Raw genomic sequence first — 22,292 nt, 5'->3', positions numbered from 1 at the left:
TTAACGTCGACGTCGCCGCCTTCGTATCCGCCATTGGACGTATCAATGACACCAAATGGGCTCGACCTCTACAATATGATCTAGCCCAAAGGGATCCTAAACTAATGTGCAAATATCATGGCACTCATGGTCACAGGACAGAAGATTGCCAACAATTAAGAGAGGAAGTAGCCCGACTATTCAATAACGGGCATCTCCGAGAGTTCCTGAGTGATCGAGCCAAGAACCACTTTAGGATCAGAGATCCTGGTAAACAAGTTGAACAGGAGGAACCTCAGCATGTCATTAACATGATCATCAATGGGGTTGATGTTCCCCAGGGGCCGATGCTGAAGGGAACCAAAGTATCTATCATAAGGGAAAAATGGACTCGGGATTAAGTTTCGGAGGGAACCTTATCTTTCAACGACGAAGACGCTGAGGGGATCATATAGCCCCACAACGATGCACTGGTAATATCAGTACTCATAAATAAATCTCGAGTTAAATGTGTGTTAATTGATCCAGGTAGCTCGGCCAACATCATCAGATCGAGGGTCCTGGAACAGCTCGGCCTACAGGATCAGATTATGCCTGTGGTCCAAGTCCTAAACGGGTTCAGCATGGCATGTGAGACCACTAAAGGAGAGATAACGTTACCGGTGAACACCGCCGGGACCATTCAGGAAATAAAGTTCTATGTGATCAAGGGGAACATGAGGTACAATACTCTGTTCGGAAGACAATAGATTCACAACATGAGGGCGGTACCTTCAACGCTGCACCAGGTGTTCAATTTCCCGATGCCAGAAGAAATAAAAATAGTTTACGGGAAATAACCGGCCGCCAAAGAGATGGTTGCGGTCGACGAGGTGGTCCTGATATCAATACTTTCGGCACCAAAGAAGCTGGGTCCGGTAACCAAGGGAGAAACCAAATAGCAACTACTGACACTGGCTCCGTCCCAACCGGAGAAGCATTAGATGGGTGAGGACGACGATTATGGGGTTCCCAGGTCTTTCACAGCCCCCGATAATTCTGATGCTACCAAATTGATGGTCGATGAACTGGAGCAAGTCGTATTGATCGAGTGCTTGCCCGATCGATAGGTATACCTGGGCACGGGGTTGAATCCCTAGCTCAGGAAAAAACTCATTCAAAAGCTTATAGCTAACGAAGATTTTTTCACTTGGTCCCACCTTGATATGACAGGGATCCCGCCGAAAATAACCACTCACAGGCCGAGCCTGGACCCGAAGTTCCACACGGTCAAGCAGAAGAGGAGACCCTAGTCGGAGGCCAAATATGCTTTTATCAAGGATGAGGAATCTAAACTCTTTAAAATAGGGTCCATCCGGGAGGTTAAAAACCCGGACAGGTTAGCAAACGTAGGAGTATTCCCCAAAAAGGAGAACAAATTAAGAATGTATGTGGATTATAAAGATTTGAATAAAGCATGTCCCAAGGACTCTTTCCCTTTTTCTAACATCGATCGCGCTGGCCACGAGATCCTCTATTTTTTCGACGCTTATTCCGGGTACAACCAAATTCGGATAGACCCGGGTGATCAGGAAAACACTTCCCTCATCACCAAGTACGACACCTACTACTATAACGTGATGCCATTTGGACTAAAACAATCGGTGCCATTTACCAATGCCTAGTACATCGAATGTTCGAAGAACAAATAGGAAAATTAATGGAGGTTTACATTGACAATATGTTGGTTAAGTCCCTACGAGCAGAGGACCATTTGAAACATTTGCTGGAAACCCTCAACATATTGAAGAAATACAATATGAAGCTGAACCCTAAGAAATGTGCATTCGGAGTCGGGTCTGGTAAATTCCTCGGATTCATGGTATCCACCCGGGGAATCGAGATCAACCCCGATAAGATCAAGGCCATCAAAGATATCACTGTTGTGGACAACGTGAAGGCCGTACAAAGGCTAACCAGATGCATAGCTGCCTTGGGACGATTTATTTCGAGGTCTCATCCGACAAGAGCCACCGTTTCTTCTCATTATTGAAGAAAAGGAATAACTTCTCATGGACCCCGGAGTGATAACGGGGCTTAGAGGAGCTCAAGCAATGTTTTTTAGCCCACCGCTGCTTCACACGCTGAAGGTAGACGAACAACTATACCTGTACTTGGCAGATCGAAGATATCAGTAAGTGGAGTCCTGGTTCGTGAAGAGAAAGGTACGCAATTTCCAATTTACTATGTTAGTAGGACTCTTGGCGAGGCCGAAACTAGGTACCCTCACCTAGAAAAGCTAGCGCTCGTTTTGCTAAGCACCTCTAGGAAGCTAAAACTGTACTTTCAATGTCACCCCATATGTGTCGTAACCACTTACCCATTGAGGAATATAATGCATAAACTCGAGCTCTCGGGACGGTTGGCCAAATGGGACGTAGAGATAAGTGGGTACGACATCGAATATCGGCCTCAAACCTTCATTAAGTCTCAAATTTTGGAAAACTTTGTGGCTGACTTTACACCGTCCCTAATACCCGAGGTCAAAAGAGAGTTGTTGTTGAACTTGGGAACTTCTTCAGGAATCTGGACCCTCTTTACGGATGGCACCTTGAACGCGAAGGGGTTCGAACTTCCAATTATCTTGAAACCACCCGCAGGTAATATAGTTAGACAATCTATTAGGATTGTAAAATTAACTAACAATGAGGCCGAGTATGAGGCCATGATTGCAGGTCTCGAACTTGGCAAAAGTTTGGGGGCAGAGGTGATCAAAGCTAAGTGCGACTCCCTCCTTGTGGTGAACCAAGTTAATGGGATATTCGAAGTCAGAGGGGAACGAATGCAAAGATACCTAGATAAACTGCAGGTAATGTTACAACGGTTCAAAGAGTAGAGTCTACAACATATGACTCGGGATCAAAACAGCGAGGTCGATGCCCTTGCTAACTTGGGATCATCGGTCGATGACGATGAGTTCAACTCGGGGGCGATCGTACAACTCATGAGATCGGTAGTGAAGGAAGGTCATGCCGAGTGGAGGAAGGTCACGTACTCAATAAGCCTGACTTGGGACTGGAAAAAAAAACATATTGAATATCTGAAGACCGAAAAACTGCCTTCGGACCCTAAGGAATCGAGGACTTTGCTTACGAAGGCGGCCCGGTTCAGCCAGTCCGAAGATGGTACATTGTTCCGAAGAATATTCGATGGCCCACCCGCAATATGTCTAGGACCCAGAGACACCGAGTATGTTCTAAGGGAAATCCACGAAGGCACCAGCAAAAATCATTCGGGCGTCGAATCGTTAGTTTAGAAAATAATCAGAGCTGGCGACTATTGGATCGACATGGAAAAGGATGCGAAGGAGTTCATGCAAAAATGTGACTGATGTCAAAGGCATGATCCAATGATTCATCAGCCCAGAGAGTTATTACATTCGGTCCTCTCGCCCTGGCAGTTCATGAAATGGGGGATACACATCGTCGGCCCCCTTCCATGGGCACCCGATAAGGCTCAATTTATATTGTTTATGACTGACTATTTTTCTAAATGGGTGGAAGCCCAGGCATTTGATAAAGTTAGGGAGAAGGAAGTCATTGATTTCATCTTGGAACACATAATATGTCGGTTTGGAATGCCGGCCGAGATCGTGTGTGTCAATGGGAAGCAGTTCATCGGCATCAATGTAAGAAAGTTTCTCGAAGATCATAAGGTCAAAAGAATCCTGTCAACACCATATCACCCTAGTGGGAACGGGCAAGCGGAGTCCACGAACAAAACCATACTCCAAAACCTTAGAAATAGATTGACTGATGATCTCGTCCAATTTCATTCCTCTCTTTGAGGTTATGAAAACGGTCGATGCCATAGTAATACCCAACAAGAGTCAGGGTCGAATTCTGTAGGGAGCTATGAATGGGTGTTAGTAGTATATATCTTAGCGCATGAGTTTGTGTATCTAAATTTGCACTTCCGCAATGTTTGGTTTTGTTTAAAAATCTAAACTAAACTATGATTGCGGTTCAAAGAATGAAACTAGGAAATTATTTTTGTTATTTTCCAAATGATATAAAAGTCCTAGGGCTGTGACCTTCACTTAGGTGTTTGCCTAATGGGTTTTAAACTTTAAAGCTTCTTTTATTGGTCGGGGTGTATTATAGATATCAACACTCAAGTACCCACTCAATACCCCTCGGTCAGAGAGTGATTTTGCCCAATTTGGCTTTCTCAAGTCCAAATGGGTATCAAACAACATAGTCGATAAAAAGCTTAAGTCGGATTTTACTATCTCTAGGTTCAACCCTTTAATTGAGCTTATCAATCTCTCGATTGACCCAATTTCTTGGTAGCCAAGTTTTCCTAGACTAAGTCTCTCTTTCTCAACTAGAGACTAAGTCATATAGGTATGAATTAATGTTTGCAATCATTAATTCTTCAAATAAAAACAAGAACAAGGCTAGATAATAAACAACCAACCATACACAAGCAATAAATCAAACACCCATTAAGTTTATATACTAGGGTTGAGTCACAACCCTAGTGAAAATTTAGCTACCCGTGCTTAAACTAGAAGAAACAGGAGAAGAAATGATAATTAAACCCATATTGATAATTAAAATGATGAAATCAATATTCAAAAAGATCAAAATAGCAAAAACTACTAAAAAGAGTAAAAGAAACTGTCTACTGTAGCAGCTGATGTCAAAAATTGACCTAAAAAGTGAAACTCTTCTATTTATACAAAGCTGGAATTTTCAGACAAAAATACCCTTTCAGAGATTCTGCGGCCGCACAATTCCATGTGCGGTTCGCACCTTGCTTCAACTTGAAAAGGTTGGAAATTTGCGGCCGCATAATAATGAAGTGCGGCCGCACTGCCCTCTTTCTGTGGTCCGCACAATAATGTCTGTGGCCGCACTTTGTTCTTCCGCGGTCCGCACATGGAATTGTGCGGCCGCATAGATCTTCTTCTGCGACCGCACAATAATTGTTCGGTATGCATTTGTGTTGGACTGGAGGTGCAAGTTATCTGAACTTTTGCTCTGACCCAGCTTCTGCGGCCGCGCAATTTGTGTGCGGTCCGCATCTTGCAACATTCTCTGATGGAATTGCTTCATGACCTGCGGCCGTAGATGATATTATGTGGTCCGCACTTTGATCTTTTTCCCTGTTTTTGTCCTTGAGTTCAAATTAGTCCTTCTTGAGTTGGATTTCATCTCGGGAGCTCACCTTCAAATATTTATGCAATTAAGTACACTTCATCAGTTTTCGGGAACACAATTAAGCACTTTTGGGTTAAAACGAAAGCTAAAAGGCGCTAATAAGTAATCAAAATCCCCACTTATCAACTCCCCCAAATTTAAGCTTTTGTTTGTCCTCAAGAAAATAAAGAGTTCCCCCCTCCACAAGTTAAGAGCCATTCCAGATAATCAAAGGTGAGTCAATCACACATCAGTTGGGACCAACAATTACCTATAACATTTATGAATTATCAACAAGGCAACAAGTTAAACTTTTAAGCACGAATGGTTCTAATGTGACACTTGAGTATCAAGAGTTGAATTTATTCATCAAGGAAGCTCGCCCTTTCATGTAGGTCATTGTGAATCCCAAACTCCTCCTCGTCTACTCTCCGTTTGCCTATCTCACTTAAAAATATAACAAATAATTCAAAGATTTATGAAAGATTCATTCATCTCTCTCAAAAGAATGTCGCAAGTACGGCTTTAAGTACCATAGGCTTGCTGTAAGGCCCCGTAATTTTTTTTCTAAAAATCCGGATTCCGTGATGCCAAAGTAGGGCACAAGTACGCATTTTTGTGGCCCATTCTGCGGAAACAGAACCACTCTGCGGACCGCAGACACGGGCAAATTTCTGGCGCATTTTTGATGCCCAATTTTGCGGCCATTATGCGACCACATAACCGTTTTGCGGGCTGCATTCTTGTCGCATATCCTGCATTGGGATTTTTCAGAGGGAGGTTCTATGGTACACTATGCGACTGTAGAACCGTTTTGCGGTGCATTATGCGACCGCAGAAAAGGTCTGTGGGCCGCATAGTGACCGTAGACCAGACCAGTTCCTTTCCAGTTCTTGCCCCCATTTTTGCGGTCATTTTGCGGACCACATAACCACTATGAGGTCGCATATGCGACCGCAGAGCCCGTTCCGGATCTTCATTTTTGGAGTTTTTAAACCCGACCCTATTTCGTTAAAACACATCCCATGGATCATTTTGATCATATTTTCAGATATTTTTAGAGTGAGAGAGACGTCCTAGAGGGAGAAGTGATCTTCACAAAATTGTTCTTCAATTCTCACCTAAAACCTTGAGGATTATCAAGAGAGGCACCTAGTTCTTCTTCCTAAGAGGTAAGATTCTATCACCCAAACTCTTAATTTCAAAATGTGACTAGAATGGGCCATTAGTGAGGTAAGTCATGGGGATGGGGGGTGCTTACTTTGGATGCATGTGTTCCTAAGGTATGTGGGAAGAATGTGAGTTAAAAATGATAGAGAATGGGTTGGGGAAAGATGGAATTTTTCACAAAAAGGGGCTTAAAATATTGATGCACACCTAATGTTTGATAATATTCTCAAATGAGCTAAAACCATGTTCATCTTCCTAATTTTGGTTCAATTTTGTTATATTGCTAAAATAGATTGAAGTGGCTAATATTCCGGAATATCTTAAAGTTTTAAGAATCTCAATTGAGGTATGTTGGCTAAACCCCCTTCTCCTTAGAATCGAATCCCACGGTGTTCGTGTAATTTGAGTAAGCCCTTGATCATTATTGAATTGGCAATTTATAATGTGTTTGTGTTGAAGGATGTAAGTTCAATATTTATTCTAAATGCTTCATCATGTTATCTTGTTATTGAGGATGTGTTCAAAAATGTGGAATATGTGTTAGAAATGTTAAGACTTTATGTCAAGATCGAAATAAAGGTTGTTATGCCCAATTTGTATGAAAAGCCTCTATGTGCCTAAGATTCCCAAATTGCTCATATGTGAATTTAATGTCCTAAATGGGAATCCTTATTGTTGTTGATGATGATAATGATATTGAATGTGGAAAAGGGGTCTGGAATTATGAAATACGGCCAAGTGCCAAGAATGAATTTGTAATCGTAATCACTAGTGCCAATAAATTGAAATATGTGAAAGAAGTATGACATGAGATGGTTGGTTAAAAATGGTAACGTCTTGGGTGAGATAGCCTAGCCGATCGAGCCGTGATCGGACGCCATGTCGCACACATGGTGGTACTGTGCTAGAAATGATAATTGAAATTATGGTTATGGTTGATGTCTCAAATGAGATGACCCAGCCGATCGGGTCGAGATCGGACTCCGTGTAAGAATACAGAGGCATTGTGAATTATGGAATATCGGCACTAAATATCACCCAACCTAATAGCGTGGAAGTTGACTTGAAAACTTATGTGACCTTTAAATTGATGTTTTAATATTATTTGGAAGCTCTTATTGAATTTTTGACTGTTCCTCTGGTATTACTATTCATTCTATTGAGTTGGTGTTTAGCTATACATACTAGTGTTATTTGACGGTACTAACGTCCCTTTTGCCGGGGGCTCTGCATCTTTAAATGGATACAGGTGGTTACATAGTAGACAGTGTTGATCATAGATAGTGCATCATCCTCTTCTCAGCGGACTTGGTGAGCCCCATTTCATTTCGGGGTCATGTATTGTACCTTTTGTTTATATTTTGGTCACTTTTGAGGTATAGCCGAGGCCTTGTTGCCGGCATCATCTTTACTTTCTTTTGTATCTTTAGAGGCTCCGTAGATACCATGTGGGTTGTATATGGGTATTGGGAATGTTAAACAAGTTTTGTTGTGTTTGATCACTTGTTCCTATCGAACTATAAGAAATATGTATTTGAAACATAAAGGCACAATGACTAATGAAACGATTTAGGATTTGTATCAGTGAGATTCCTACTGTATAATAAATAAAATCACGTCTTTTCTTGATCATGGGTTAGTTGGGTAGAAAGTATCTAACAGGCTTGCTCGGCCGAGTTCACTAGGTTGAGCGCCGGTCACGCTTCCCGAGGTTAGGCATGACAAACTTGGTATCAGAGTCTAAAATTTTAAACTGTCCTAGGATGTCTCGGAGCCGTGTCGAGTAGAGTTCTTCTTATTGGTGTGTTGTCGACCACATCTATAAGTTGGAAGCTACTTGGACATTTAGGAACAATACCCTTCTTTGATATTCTGGATCGTGCGATGAAACTAATTGTGCAATTGTTCCTCCTCTAACTCGTGCATTCCTTTAACTTTCAGTATATGGCACCTAAGAAGAGAGCAAGAACTGGCCAAGGAGCTAATGCTGCCTTAGGAGTGGCAGTTGACCCTTTATTTGATGATGAGGGTGAATACCCGAGGGGTGAGGATAATCCCCTGACTGCTACACTACCTGATTCCACTACACCGGCCCAGGCCACACCAGTTCCTACACCTACTAAAGATGCGACGGTTCATCCACCTGATATTCCGATTCCACCTCCAGCCCCAGCTTCCGGCTCTGGTATTTCTGATGGGGACCTTAGGGGAGCTATTCAGATGCTGACTCAGATAGTGGCCTCTCAGGCCCAAAAGTCGAATGTTGCACCCACATCTTCTAGCCAACAAGGGGATTCTAGTAGTTCTAGGGTGAACAGGTTTCTACAGTTGGATCCTCCAGTGTTAACGGGTGCTAATCCCGAGGAGGAACCACAGGACTTCATTGATCAGATGCATAAGACTCTTCGGGTTATGCGCACTACTGAGACGGAGGAATTGGAGTTGGCCGCCTACCACCTCAAAGGGGTGGCCTATTCTTGGTTTGAGCTGTGGAAGGACTCTCGGGAGGAGGGGAGCCCTCCAGCTAGATGAAGTGAGTTTATTGATGCCTTTATAGGCCATTTCTTGCCTACTGAGACTAGGGCAACCCATGCCGCAGAGTTTGAGAATCTTAAGCAAGGGAGTAGGAGTGCGTGGGAATATCACATGGAGTTTCGCGCCTGTCAAAATATGCCATTCTCATGTTTCCTACTATGGAGGCTAGAGTGCGCCAGTTTGTGCAGGGCCTTATCCCCTTGGTTATCAATGAGGCCGCTACAACTGCCTTAAATTTAGATATGAACTATGGAAGGATGGTAGCATTTTCTCAAGCTACAGAGAACAGTAAGTTGAAGAACAGAATGGAGCGAGAGGGTACCAGCAATGCCCGGTCCGCGGGCAACTTTGGGGAGTCATTCGGTGGGGGGAGGTCAGCTTTTAGGGGAGGGTCATCTAGGCCATCCCAGTCTGTTGCTCAGTCTTCAGCCAGTACACCGCTAGCAGGGCCTAGTCAGCAGCAGGGGAGTCGTTTCAGGCCCAATCAGGGCAGCAGGGGACCCCACCAGCAGGGTCGATCAGGAGGGAGATTCCAGCAGCAGGGGAGACCCCCATGCCCTAGGTGTGGAAAGATGCACTTGGGGATCTTCTACATGAACTTACCTATATGTTATGGGTGCGGATTAAGGGGCCATATTCAAAGGGAGTGTCGTTCATCCCGCCAGGGTGCGGGCAGGGGCACAGCACAGGCATCCGGTTCTGCAGCTGTTTCATCTGAAGCACCTCCTCCAGCTCGAGGTACTCCAGTACCAGCGGGGCGTGGTGCAGCTAGGGGTGGTGCGTAGAGTTTAGGAGGACCCAACCGTTTCTATGCTATAAGCGGTCGCCAGAATGCATAGGCTTCTCTAGATGTTGTCACAGGTATATTGACTGTCCAAACTCATGATGTATATGCTCTTATTGATCCCGGTTCCACCTTGTCCTATGTTACCCCTTATATTACTATGGAATTTGGGATAGAACCGGAACAACTTCCTAAGCCGTTCTCTGTATCTACTCCGGTTGGCGAGTCTATTATGGCCGCACGGGTTTATAGGGGTTGTGTTGTCACGGTGCGTGGTCGGGACACCTTGGCCGATCTCATTGAATTAGCGATGGTTGATTTTGATGTAATTATGGGAATGGATTGGCTTTATTCATGTTTTACTAAGCTCGACTGCCGAACTAGAATTGTGAGGTTTGAATTTCCTAATGAGCCAGTTGTTGAATGGAAGGGGGATAATGTGGTGCTGAAGCGTAGGTTTATTTCTTACCTTAAGGCCACGAAGATGATTAATAAGGGGTGTATTTACCATTTGATCTGAGTTACGGATAACACTGTTGAGGCACCTACACTCGAATCTATGCCAGTTGTGAATGAATTTCTAGAGGTCTTTCCTAATGAGCTCCCTGGGATTCCGCCAGACAGGGAGATTGATTTTGGGATTGATATGATGCCATACACGCAACCTATATCTATTCCGCCCTACAGAATGGCACCAGCATAATTGTAGGAGCTAAAGGAACAATTGAAGGATTTGTTAGAAAAGGGTGTCATCTGACCGAGTGTGTCGCCATGGGGCCCACCGGTTCTCTTTGTGAGGAAGAAAGATGGATCACTGAGGATGTGTATTGACTATCGACAGCTCAACAAAGTCACAATCAAAAACAAATACCTATTACCAAGAATAGATGATTTGTTTGATCAGTTACAGGGTGCTAGATACTTCTCCAAAATTGATTTACGATCCGGGTATCACCAATTGAAGATCAGGGAGCAGGATATTCCGAAAACAGCTTTCAGATCCCGGTATGGGCACTTTGAATTTCTGGTAATGTCTTTTGGGCTACAAATGCCCCGGTAGCTTTCATGGATCTTATGAATTGGGTTTTTAATCCTTTTCTCGATTCCTTTGTGATAGTGTTCATTGACGATATTCGTGTGTATTCAAGAGGTCAAGAGGACCATGCCGATCATCTCAGGGCAGTTTGGTAGACTATTCATTGGAACCAATTGTATGCGAAGTTTTCAAAGTGCAAATTTTGGCTAGAATTTGTCACATTCTTGGGTCATGTTGTCTCTAGAGAAGGAACTAAGGTTGATCCTCAAAAGATTTCAGCTGTAAAGAATTGGCCTAGGCCTACAACGCCAACTGAGATTCGTAGTTTCTTGGGCTTAGCAGGGTATTACAAGAATTTTGTGGAGGGATTCTCTACTCTTGACTCTCCGTTGTCTAAATTGACTCAGAAAGAAGTTAAGTTCCAATGGTCCAATGCTTGTGAAAGGAGCTTCCAGGAGTTGAAATCGAGATTAACTACGGCACTTGTGTTGACCCTGCGAGAGGGTACAAAGGGTTTTGTGGTATATTGCGATGCTTCAAGAATTGGGCTTGGGTGTGTACTAATGCAACAGGGCAAGGTTATAGCATATGCTTCTAGGCAACTAAAAAATCATGAAAAGAATTATACAACACATGACTTAGAACTGGCGGCGGTGGTTTTTGCATTGAAAATTTGGCATCACTATTTGTATTGGGTCCATGTGGATGTATTCACGGACCACAAGAGTCTTCAGTATATTTTCAAACAAAAGGAGCTGAATCTGAGGCAAAGAAGATGGCTTGAGTTGCTCAAGGATTACGACATTGATATGATATATCACCCGGGGAAAGTCAATGTTGTGGCGGATGCGCTTAGCCGAAAATCTATGGGTAGTTTGGCTCACTTGGAGGTATATCAAAGGCCAATGGCCAAGGAAGTCCATCGATTGGCTAGTTTAGGAGTTCGTCTTGCAGACTCTGGTAAAGGAGGGGAAATTGTGCAAAATAGGGCTGAATCATCGTTTGTTGAGGAAGTCAAAGAGAAGCAATACAACGATCCATTTTTGGTGAAATTGAAGAAGGGGATTCAAAAACATAAGACTATGACTTTTACTATTGGCATGGATGATGGTACCCTAAGGTACCAAGGGTGACTATGTGTTCCAAATGTAGATGGTCTCCGGAAAAGAATCATGACCGAGGCTCATGCTTCTAGGTATTCCGTGCATCCAGGTTCTACAAAGATGTATCACAGCCTCAAGGAAGTCTATTGGTGGAATGACATGAAAAGGAATGTGGCGGACTTTGTAGCCAGGTGTCTGAATTGTCAGCAAGTGAAGGCCGAACATCAACGGCCTGGTGGGTTGGCACAAAATATAGAAATTCCAATATGGAAGTGGGAATGATTAATATGGATTTTGTGGTAGGATTACCTCGCACTCCGTGCAAGTGTGACTCAATCTGGGTTATCGTGGACCGACTCAAGAAATCAGCTCATTTCTTGCCAGTTAAATCTACCGACACAGTGGAATAGTATGCTCAGTTGTATATCAAGAAAATAGTCAGGCTACATGGCACTCCTGTTTCTATCATTTCTGATCGAGGGGCTCAGATCACGGCCAATTTTTAGAAGAAATTTCAGCAAGGTTTGGGTAATCAGGTGAATATTAGTACAACTTTCAATCCGCATACCGACAGGCAAGCAAAGCGCACTATTCAGACGCTTGAGGACATGTTGCGTGCTTGTGCTCTTGATTTCAAGGGTAGCTGGGATGATCATTTGCCACTCATAGTGTTTATTTATAATAACAATTTTCATGCAAGTATCCAGATGGCACCATTTGAGGCATTATATGGTAGGATATGTAGATCTCCCATTGGGTGGTTCGAGATTGGGGGAGTAGAGTTGATAGGGCTAGACCTTGTACAACAGGCTATGGGAAAAGTTAAGATCATAAAAGGAGTGGTTGAAAACTGCTCAGAGTCATCAAAATTCCTATTCGGATGTTCGTCACAGAGACTTGGAGTTCAAAGAAGATGATTGGGTATCCTTGAAGGTTTTCCCCATGAAGGGTATTATGCGATTTGGGAAAAAGGGAAAATTGAGTCCGAGGTATGTCGGACCATACGAAATCATCCAGAGGATTGGTCAGGTGGCGTACAAACTTCAGCTACCACCCGAGATATCATTAGTGCACCCGGTATTCCATATGTCTATATTGAAGAAGGTAGTTGGAGATCCGTCAGCTATTGTGGTGGTTGAGACCATTGAGGTTAATGAAGAATTGTCATATGAAGAGATTCCATTCACCATTCTTGATAGACAAGTCCGAAAGTTAAGGAATAAAGAAATTCCCTCCGTAAAAGTGTTATGGCAAAACCAGCAGATTGAAGAGGCCACATGGGAGGCCGAGGAAGAAATGAAGCAAAAGTATCCTCACTTGTTTGAATAGATGTGTAATCCTTTCTTTTATGAACCTGTCGCCTATGAATTTTGTATCACTTGTTCAGTTAATGTAAAGGTGTTCCTTTTGATTATATGTTGTTTACATGAGGCCACGGTTGGTGTTGTTATGAGTTATGTTACATCGTTGGGTTTTGTACATGTTTGTAAGATGTATTTCCGGGACTCTCTGACATGTGGATAGGCCTAGTTACAAAGGAAAATCTGGCAAAATATTTGGAGATTTGGGGAGTTAGTTAAATTTGGGGTTGCTGGTGTAGGGTATGAAGAGCTAAGTTGTATAAGATGCTAATAGTGAACTTTGACCCTCATTCGAGGATGAATGATCTTAAGTGGGGGAGGATGTAAGGCCCCGTAAAATATTTCCTAAAAAGTACGCATTTCTGCTGCCCCTTCTGCGGCCGCAGAACCACTCTAAGGACCGTAGACTGGTCGCAGACTGTTGTGTTTGATCATTTGTTCCACTCGAACTATAAGAAATGTGTATTTTGAGACTTAAAGGCACAATGGCTAATGAAACGATTTAGGATTTGTATGAATTAGATTCCTACTGTATAATTAATGAAATCACGTATTTTCTTGATCATGGGTTAATTGGGTAAAAAGTATCTAACATGCTTGCTCGGCCGGGTTCACTCGGTTGAGCGTCGGTCGCGCTTCTCGAGGTTGGGGCATGATCCTTTACCCTTTATGTAAATCACCACTAATGTAAGATTACTCGGCTTGAAATCACGTAGGGCTTTTTCGGGATACAATGAAGGCTTTTGGACTAAAGTTGGATAAGTTATGATAGAACGGGTTCACCTTTCCTTAAGCACTCAATTTTTTTTTATTATCTCAACTGGGTTCACTCGGTTGAGCGCCGGTTGCACTTCCCGAGGTTGGGGTGTGACACTTGCCCCTCATGTAAATCACCACTAATGTAAGCTTACTCGGCTTGAAATCACGTAAGGCTTTTTCGGGATGCAATGGAGGCTTTTGGACTAAGGTTGGATAAGCTATGATAGAACGGGTTCACCTTTCTTTAGGCACTCAATTTTCTTTTATCACCTCATGCTTTTGCCAACTCTTTGAGGCATTTTCTTTTCCTTAGGGGAACTAGAAAGACTTAACATCACTCTTTCTTGGTCATGATATTTATTTTCTCCTTCTTTTCTTTTTCCATGCTTCGCATCATTACTTTTCTTTGAATCCCTTCAACTTTTCAATTTATTCACTTTCTTTTTGAATTTTTCTTTTTATTCTTTCATTTTATTGCCTTTCCTTTTCCTCATTTCTTTTTCTCTTTTGTCTTGATACCCTTTTCAAACTCCTTGTCTCTCCCCCCATACTTACATTTTTAGCCAATTGTTTTACAAGAGTATTAAGGAAAGCCCGGGTGCCAAGAGAGGGTCACGACAAAACGGGTAAAGGCTTGTAACATGGTTGTCAAGTGATAAAGGTTTTAGGCTCAAATGGGTTGATTAGGGACAACAACATTGGTGGGCAATGAAAAAATTTCAAGCAGGTCAAGGAGAGACTACAATCACTTCTCAAGCCAAGCAAAACTTAAAATTTTGCCTAGAAACACATTCGGGGCAAGTTCTAGACTATTCGCACGGGTACTTGAACTAGCAACAATAACATCTCACCTCTCATGCAGTTGGATTGTTAAAGAGGATAGAGTCAAGGTCCCACAATGACCATATTCCAGATTGAGAATCACTATGGTTCGACTAAACCACTTGATGATTGTCTAAGTCAATACAAGAGTTAAAAGGTTACTAACTAGAGCTATTTCTTTCTAATGCCCTTATTTTTAACCATAAGCATGTATTTAAGTGTGTTGGTACCAAGTGAAGCATGTTTGACTCTTAGAGCATGACTCAATTAGGTCTTTTTATTCATTATTACTACTATTCTTACCCAAACACCAAAAAGGACTGTCCTTTAAGAAGGTTGTCATGCCATCCATTGTTGGGAAGGGTCACTCGGTTAACACAAAACACCTTTTGGAAAGAACCGTGGAATTAAAAAAACCAAAGGCTTATTATCCACTAAATCATAAAAATAAAAAAATTATTAAAGCAAAAAGAAGCTACTAATTCAAAAAGCAAGTCCAAAAGAAGCTGCTAAGTCAAAAGGAAGACAAACAAAAAGATAAAGAAGCTATAAAATAAAAACTATTAAAAGCTAAACGAATATACATAATGAGGGAATAGAGAGAATATATACATAATGATAAAGAAGTAGAAAATAGTACTAAGTTAATTACAGGCCAAATGTGTCATGGTTATCAAAATACAGAATCAGAATCATCAAAATGTCAAAGAAACTGCACCCCCTGAACAAAAATAAGCATTGTCCCCAATGCTTAACAAAATAAGAGTATAAGAAGGGTGAGAGTGAAGAAAACTCCCTATGGCTATGTGGCCATCTCCGTGTCCCCAGCAGTGGCACCGACCTCAGTCTCCAATTGGATCTCATCATCCTCAAGTCTGGGAGTAGCTGAGTTGGTGAATATCTAACGGACTGCCTCAGCAAGGTCTGGCTCCTTAGACTGGCCAACTGTTGTGGTGGGCTCTATGGGAACTGGGCCTGGGTTATACAAGTCTATCAACATGTCGAATGGAATGTCTCCGGCTGCTGCAAGCTTGGTGACCTGTCGCGGTAGCTTATCCACTGATTTCTTCGAAGCCTGTGACTTCCGCATCTTCTTTACTTCTTTTCCCAATTCTTCAATCACAGACCTATGATGTACTAGAGTAGCCATGATAGTGTTCTGGTTGTCCAGGATCTTCTTCAATATTTCTTATAATCTGGAAGGAATATGGGGTGCCGGAGAAGATGACTGTACTGCAACTTGACTAGATATGTCACTTAGCTTTGCAGTAGCTGTCTACATCCAGTTGTTGAGGCTTGCTAGTGTTTGGGAGACTCACAGCGCAGAGAGTGGAGCAGATGGCATCGGTACCGGCTTCAAAGTCAAAGAGGGAGGTACTGAGGCTGAAGGTGGAGGAATGGCAGCTGTATTGGAAGATGGCACTAATGAAGTGGAAGGCACATCTGCGGACTCTGCAGCTACCACCGAAGGTTCATCAGACTGCCTTATGGTAGTAGTCGGCTGACCCTTTCTCTTGGGGTTGTATGCATCCATCAGAGAATACCAAGAGAAGGGCTTCTTTTCCCGAACCTTTGTGTTATAGTCTCTAGGCTCTACATGTGCATCCGTAAGGTACTCAGTGATGGTGTTGGGATACGGGTAGGAAGTATCAGCCTGCCTAGCGACCACTGACATGTTGGCTGACATCACGACACCCACATTGATCGGGTACCCGACCATAATAGAGGTGACTAGAACTGCCCATGGAATAAGTAAGTTTGTCTCGTTCTGGCACGGGTCTAGTCTGCTGCATACGAAGGTCCGCCATCCCTTCGCCTTGAAATTTAGGGTGTTCCGCTTAATAGGAACCCCTGCAGTGATCCATGGTAGTGGTGTCCCCGGGGCTGTAAGAAGCTCAGCTAACCAAGGGCGAGTTGCATCCAACATCGCCAGCTTCTCCAAGTACTGCACTTGCTCCACATCCTCAAACCCTAAGTAGGAGTTCAGTGTGATCTGGTCGAACTGCACCTTCAGATTTCTCACTTTTGTAACTTTTGGTCCCTTTTTTGATATGTGCCACATTGGCATAGAACTCCTGGACCAAGTATTCCTTTGCATCCACAACTGACTAGGTGAACCACATCCACCATTTCTCTCTCGGAACTGCCTCAGCACTTTTGGATTATACTTTTCAAGATCTCTGAGTTGGAATTGTTGCTCAAGAGTGAGCGATCTCACCGGCCACCACTCACGGAAACTAGTGAAGGCAGCCAGACTGGCAAACCGGTCCTCCCATACCTCTTTCTTCTTCGACCTCTCAAGGCCAGCAACTGTGGTATCACCTCCTCTACCATCGTCCGGAATATCATCCACAACAGTGCTGGAGCTTTAGGGACAGGTGTAGAAGTGGGCTCTGGAGCCTGACTTGCACTCTTTGAACCCTCGAAAGTGCTACGTGAGGAGGAAGCTTCATCTCTAAGTTGGTACCTTCCCTGCGGCTGTTGTGGGTGTGATAGAACTGCAGGCTGCTATTGCACTGAGTCGCCCTCTGATGCTTCCTGAGATGGGACATATGAACTAGATTCAGAGGGCTCGGGCTGTCTTCCTCGGCCTACTGTGGCTTTCTTGCTGATTACCTTTAGGAGGGCGAGGGGTAAATTGCTTTTGCTTCTGCCTCTAGAAGGCTCAGCCCTCCCCTTTGACGTGTCACCACGACCTCGAGATCTGACCATTTTCTGTAACAAGCAACAGCAAAAGTCAGTTGTAATTCAATTGGACACAGACGGTGATCATAGTGTAAAACCAGAGTACAGGGTGGGGAAGTGCAGTCCGCACAATTGAAAGTGCGATCGCAGACTGGGTTGTTCGGACCGAAAAATTTGGAAGTGTGGTCGCAGTGATGAAACTGCGATCCACACAATTGTGAGTGCGATCGCACATCTGAAGTGCGGTCCGCACAATTTTTATTGCGGCCGCACATTGGATACCTCAAAATAACAACTCTCTGAAGACAGAGATTGGTCTTATCTGCGGTTGCACACATATTTTTACGGCCGCGGTAGAATTTATGCGGTCCGCATAATTTCAAGTGCAAACCGCAGAATCATACTTCATCAACTTCCCTAATCTTCACTTCTGCAGACCGCACAATTTCTTGTATGGCCGCAGATTTCAAAATTAAATCGGGCATACTTTCTAAGGGTTTCAATATTTTTTTGCACAAATTCGACATGGTAATAGCAATAAAACATGATAATCAAGATACCCATTCCCCAAATAGCAATTAGGAGTAGACCCGACACAATTTAAACCCCCACATAGACATAAAATTGACCTCTAGTGACAAATGGCCTAAAATAACTAACAAATTATAAATTAAACTAAGAAAATTGAAGAATCCTAGAAGTGATTTGAGCATACCAGATTTGAAGTAATGCAGATGAGTGAACACATATGTTAGACTTGAGAACAACTACTTTAGCAAGAAATATCATTTTTTTTACGAATTTGAGCTCAGAGAGGGAAAAAGTCAAACAGTAGCCCCACAAGTACTATATGTACTGAAGGGCAAGACTTATGGGACAAGAGATCGAGTGCGGCCGCAAAACTACTTCTGCGGTCCGCACTCTGCTACCTGGTAGTTCAATTGCCTTTGATCATCTGCAGTTCGCAGATTTAGCTGTGCGGCTGTACAATTTGGTGTGGATCGCAGATTTCGTTGTGCGGCCGCACTTTGGCTGTTTCGCTCACAAACAAACTTTAGAGAGTTTGTATTTTTTTATCTCAATTTGTACGGTCCGCACAAGATTTGTGCGGCCGCAATTTTCTTCTGTTATAGCATTCAAAATTGTATGGTACGCACTTTTTCCATACTTATCCAATTTTTTCTGAGCGCATTTCCTTTAAAGCACACTCAGTCTTGCAACACACTTCAAATCCAGTTAGTAAAAAATAACACCTATCTATAAAAGAAGAAGAGAAAATAAAAATAAACATGGGTTGCCTCCCAAGAAGCGCCTGATTTAACATCGCGGCACGATGCAGATTACCATCACTTCAAATGAATCACTGTCACCACGTGGCCATCATCAGCTTGTCCCAAATAATGCTTCACCCGGTGACTATTGACTCGGAATACCTCATCATTTGTGTTCTTCAAGTCCAATGCACCAAAATATGTCACACCCACAATTTCAAAGGGACCGCTCCATTTGGATTTCAGCTTTCCGGGAAACATCTTCAATCGTGAGTTCAACAAAAAAACAAGATCTCCCACCTTGAAATCCTTGTTTCGGATGTATTTGTCATGAAGGTACTTCATTTTCTCTTTGTACAAGGACGAACTTGCATATGCATGGTACCGGAACTCATCTAATTCATTCAATTGTGCAACCCGCAAGTTAGCGGCTGCATCCCAATCAATATTTATCTTCTTTAAATCCCCCATGGCTTTATGCTCGAGTTCCACTGGAAGATGACAAGCTTTGCCAAACACCAATCGGCATGGAGACATCCTGATAGGAGTTTTGAAAGCAGTCCGATAAGCCCATAGTGCATCATCAAGCTTCTTTGACCAATCCGTCCGGTTAGCATTCACTGTTTTTGGCAAGACACTCTTTATCTCCCGGTTGGAGACTTCCACTTGACCTCTAGCTTGAGGATGATAGGAAGTCGTAACTTTATGAGTGACACCATACTTGCTAAGCAAGGTGTCAAAAGCCTTGTTGCAAAAATGAGACCCCTCATCGCTTATGATAGCTCGCGGAGTACCAAATCTTGTGAAAATATTCTTCTTCAAAAATGCCACCACACTTCTTGCTTCATTGTTGGGTAGAGCAACGGCCTCAACCCATTTAAGTGAGAGGCATTTCATTCTTCTTCGAGATTCCACCGGCCCGTTGGCATTCATCACATCTTTTCACCATATCACTTGCATGTTTGTAGAGAGGGGGACAATAGAAACCGCAATTTAGCACTTTAGCCGCCGTTCTTGCTCTGCCATGGTGACCACCATAAGGTGAAGAGTGACAAGCTTCAAGAATAACATTTTGCTCTTCATCTGGTACATATCTTCAAATTACCCCATCAGTACAAATCCGGAAGAGGTAAGGCTCGTCCCAATAATAATCTTGACAATCCCGTTTGAGCTTCTTCCTTTGATTTGAAGAGAACTCATCCGGGATGACTCCACACACAAGGTAGTTTGCAAGATCGGTGAACCATGGCACCTCCTTCATTGAAATAGCCAAGAGTTTATCATCGGTGAAGGAGTCATTGATTTCAAGGCCATCATACGGTCTCCCCTCCTCCTCCAAACGAGACAAGTGGTCCGCCACTTGATTTTCACTCCCTTTCCAATCTTGAATGTCAATATCAAACTCTTGTAACAATAGCACCCATCTCATCAACCTAACTTTCGAATTATTCTTGCTCATAAGATACCGAAGTATCGTATGATCCGTATGAACAATAACCTTTGCACCCATCAAGTACGAAAGGAACTTCTCAATAGCAAACACAATGGCAAGGATCTCGTTTTTGGTAACGGTGTAATTGACTTGGGAATAATTCATGGTCTTACTAGCATAGTAGACCGGATGAAAAATGTTGTTGATACGTTACCCCAAAACTGCTTCAACCTCTACATTACTAGCATCACACATGAGCTCAAAAGGAATACTCCAATTAGGAGCGATGATAATGGGAGTAGTTGTCAACTTGAACTTGAGCGATTCAAAAGCTCACATGCAATCATCATTGAAGTGAAATTTAGCATCTTTCTCCAAAAGCTTGAACAAGGGGTGCACCACTTTGGAAAAATCCTTTATGAAGCACTGGTAGAACCCCGCGTGACCCAAGAAACTTCTCACTCCTTTCACGGATTTTGGAGGTGGAAGTTTAGAAATCACCTCTATTTTTGCCTTGTCGACCTCAATGCCCTTCTTTGAAATTTTGTGGCCAAGGACAATGCCCTCCTCGACCATGAAATGGCATTTCTCTCAATTCAACACCAAGTTCATTTCTTCACGCCTTGTCAATACTTTATCCAAATTTGACAAGCAATCATCGAAGGAATCCCCGACTACCGAAAAGTCATCCATGAAGACTTCAAAGTAGTCCTCTACCATATCCGTAAGGATCGCCATCATACACCATTGAAAAGTGGTCGGTGCATTGCACAAGCCAAATGGCATCCGCTTGAAAGCGAAAGTGCCATAGGGACAAGTGAAAGTTGTTTTCTCTTGATCTTCCGGGGCAATAAGGATTTGATTGTAGCCCGAATATCCTTCTAGGAAGCAATAGAATGCCCGTCCGGCCACCCTATCAAGCATTTGGTCAAGAAAGGGAAGCGAAAAATGGTATGTCCTTGTAACTTTGTTTAGCTTCCGATAGTCTATAAACAGTCTCCACACGGTCACCGTTCTTATAGGAATCAACTCGTTCTCATCATTGGTGACCATAGTTATGCCCCCCCTTCTTTTAGACACATTGCACAAGAGAAGTCCACGAACTATCGGAAATAGGGTAGGCCACCCCGGCATCCAACCATTTGATAATCTTCTTTTTGACCACGTCTTGCATGAATTCATTGAGTCTCATTTGATGTTCAATGGATGGCTTGGCATCGTCCTCCAAGTTAATCTGGTGCATGAAAAATGCGGGGCTTATTCCCCGAATATCCACCAAAATCCACCCAATAGCTTTCTTCCTCTTATGGAGCACCGCCAATGTACAGTCAACCTGCACGTTAGTCAAACAAGAGGAAAGAATAACTGGTAAAGTAGAACAAGGGCCATGGAATTCATACATGAGATGTGGAGGCAATGGCTTCAACTCCAAGATAGGAGGCTCTTCAATTGAAGGCTTTGTAGGAGGAGTTTTCATATTCTCGAGATCCAAGGAAAGCTTCCGGGGTGCATAGTTGTACGACCCCATTCCTTGCAAAGAATTAACACATTCCATGAAGACATCCATCTCGTCATCATCAAAATTCAGCAAGACGCCTCTAACATGTCACCCACATTAATCGTGGCACTTGTATAATCAATAATCACATCGGTCACCAAGTCCACGAACGAATACACTTCATTGCTATTCGGTTGCTTCATAGATTTGCACACGTAGAAGCCTACCTTTTCATCACCCACCCGGAAAGTGAGGTCACCGGCTTCCACATTAACAAGAGCCTTCCCCGTAGCAAGGAAAGGTCTACCAAGAATAATCGTGACCTCATAGTCCACTTCACAATAAAGAATAACAAAATTCACCGAGAGAATGAACTTGTCAACTCGAACCAATACATCCTCAATCACCCCAAATGGTCTCTTCATTGTACGATCGGCCATTTGTAATCTCATAGATGTGGGTCTTGGTTGCCCAATTCCAAATATCTTGAAAACTGAATAGGGCATCAAATTGATACTCGCCCTAAGATCACAAAGAGCTTTTGCAAACTCGGAACTTCTAATGGTACAAGGTATTGTGAAAGCACTGGGATCTTCCAACTTAGGAGCCATAGAATGCACAATTGCACTCACTTGGTGAGTGACTTTGATAATTTCAAAATTCATGGACCGCTT

General features: G+C 43.1%; 1 protein-coding gene across 1 annotated transcript; it reads left to right on the top strand.

Moving 5' to 3' along the window:
* Window positions 1–9,172: 9,172 nt before the first annotated feature.
* LOC138903102 (uncharacterized) lies at window positions 9,173–9,652 on the top strand. The gene has a single exon (XM_070191016.1). The coding sequence runs from the start codon at window positions 9,173–9,175 to the stop codon at window positions 9,650–9,652; it is 480 nt and encodes a 159-aa protein (XP_070047117.1).
* Window positions 9,653–22,292: the final 12,640 nt, after the last annotated feature.

The sequence above is a fragment of the Nicotiana tomentosiformis genome, chromosome 12 (genome assembly GCF_000390325.3).
Source record: "Nicotiana tomentosiformis chromosome 12, ASM39032v3, whole genome shotgun sequence".
Classification (NCBI taxonomy): domain Eukaryota; kingdom Viridiplantae; phylum Streptophyta; class Magnoliopsida; order Solanales; family Solanaceae; genus Nicotiana; species Nicotiana tomentosiformis.
This window is presented reverse-complemented; position numbering and strand designations above follow the sequence as displayed.

Bases quoted from the DNA above. Each gene is read 5' to 3' on its own strand.
- LOC138903102 (XM_070191016.1), top strand. From the start codon at position 9,173: ATGGAGCGAGAGGGTACCAGCAATGCCCGGTCCGCGGGCAACTTTGGG.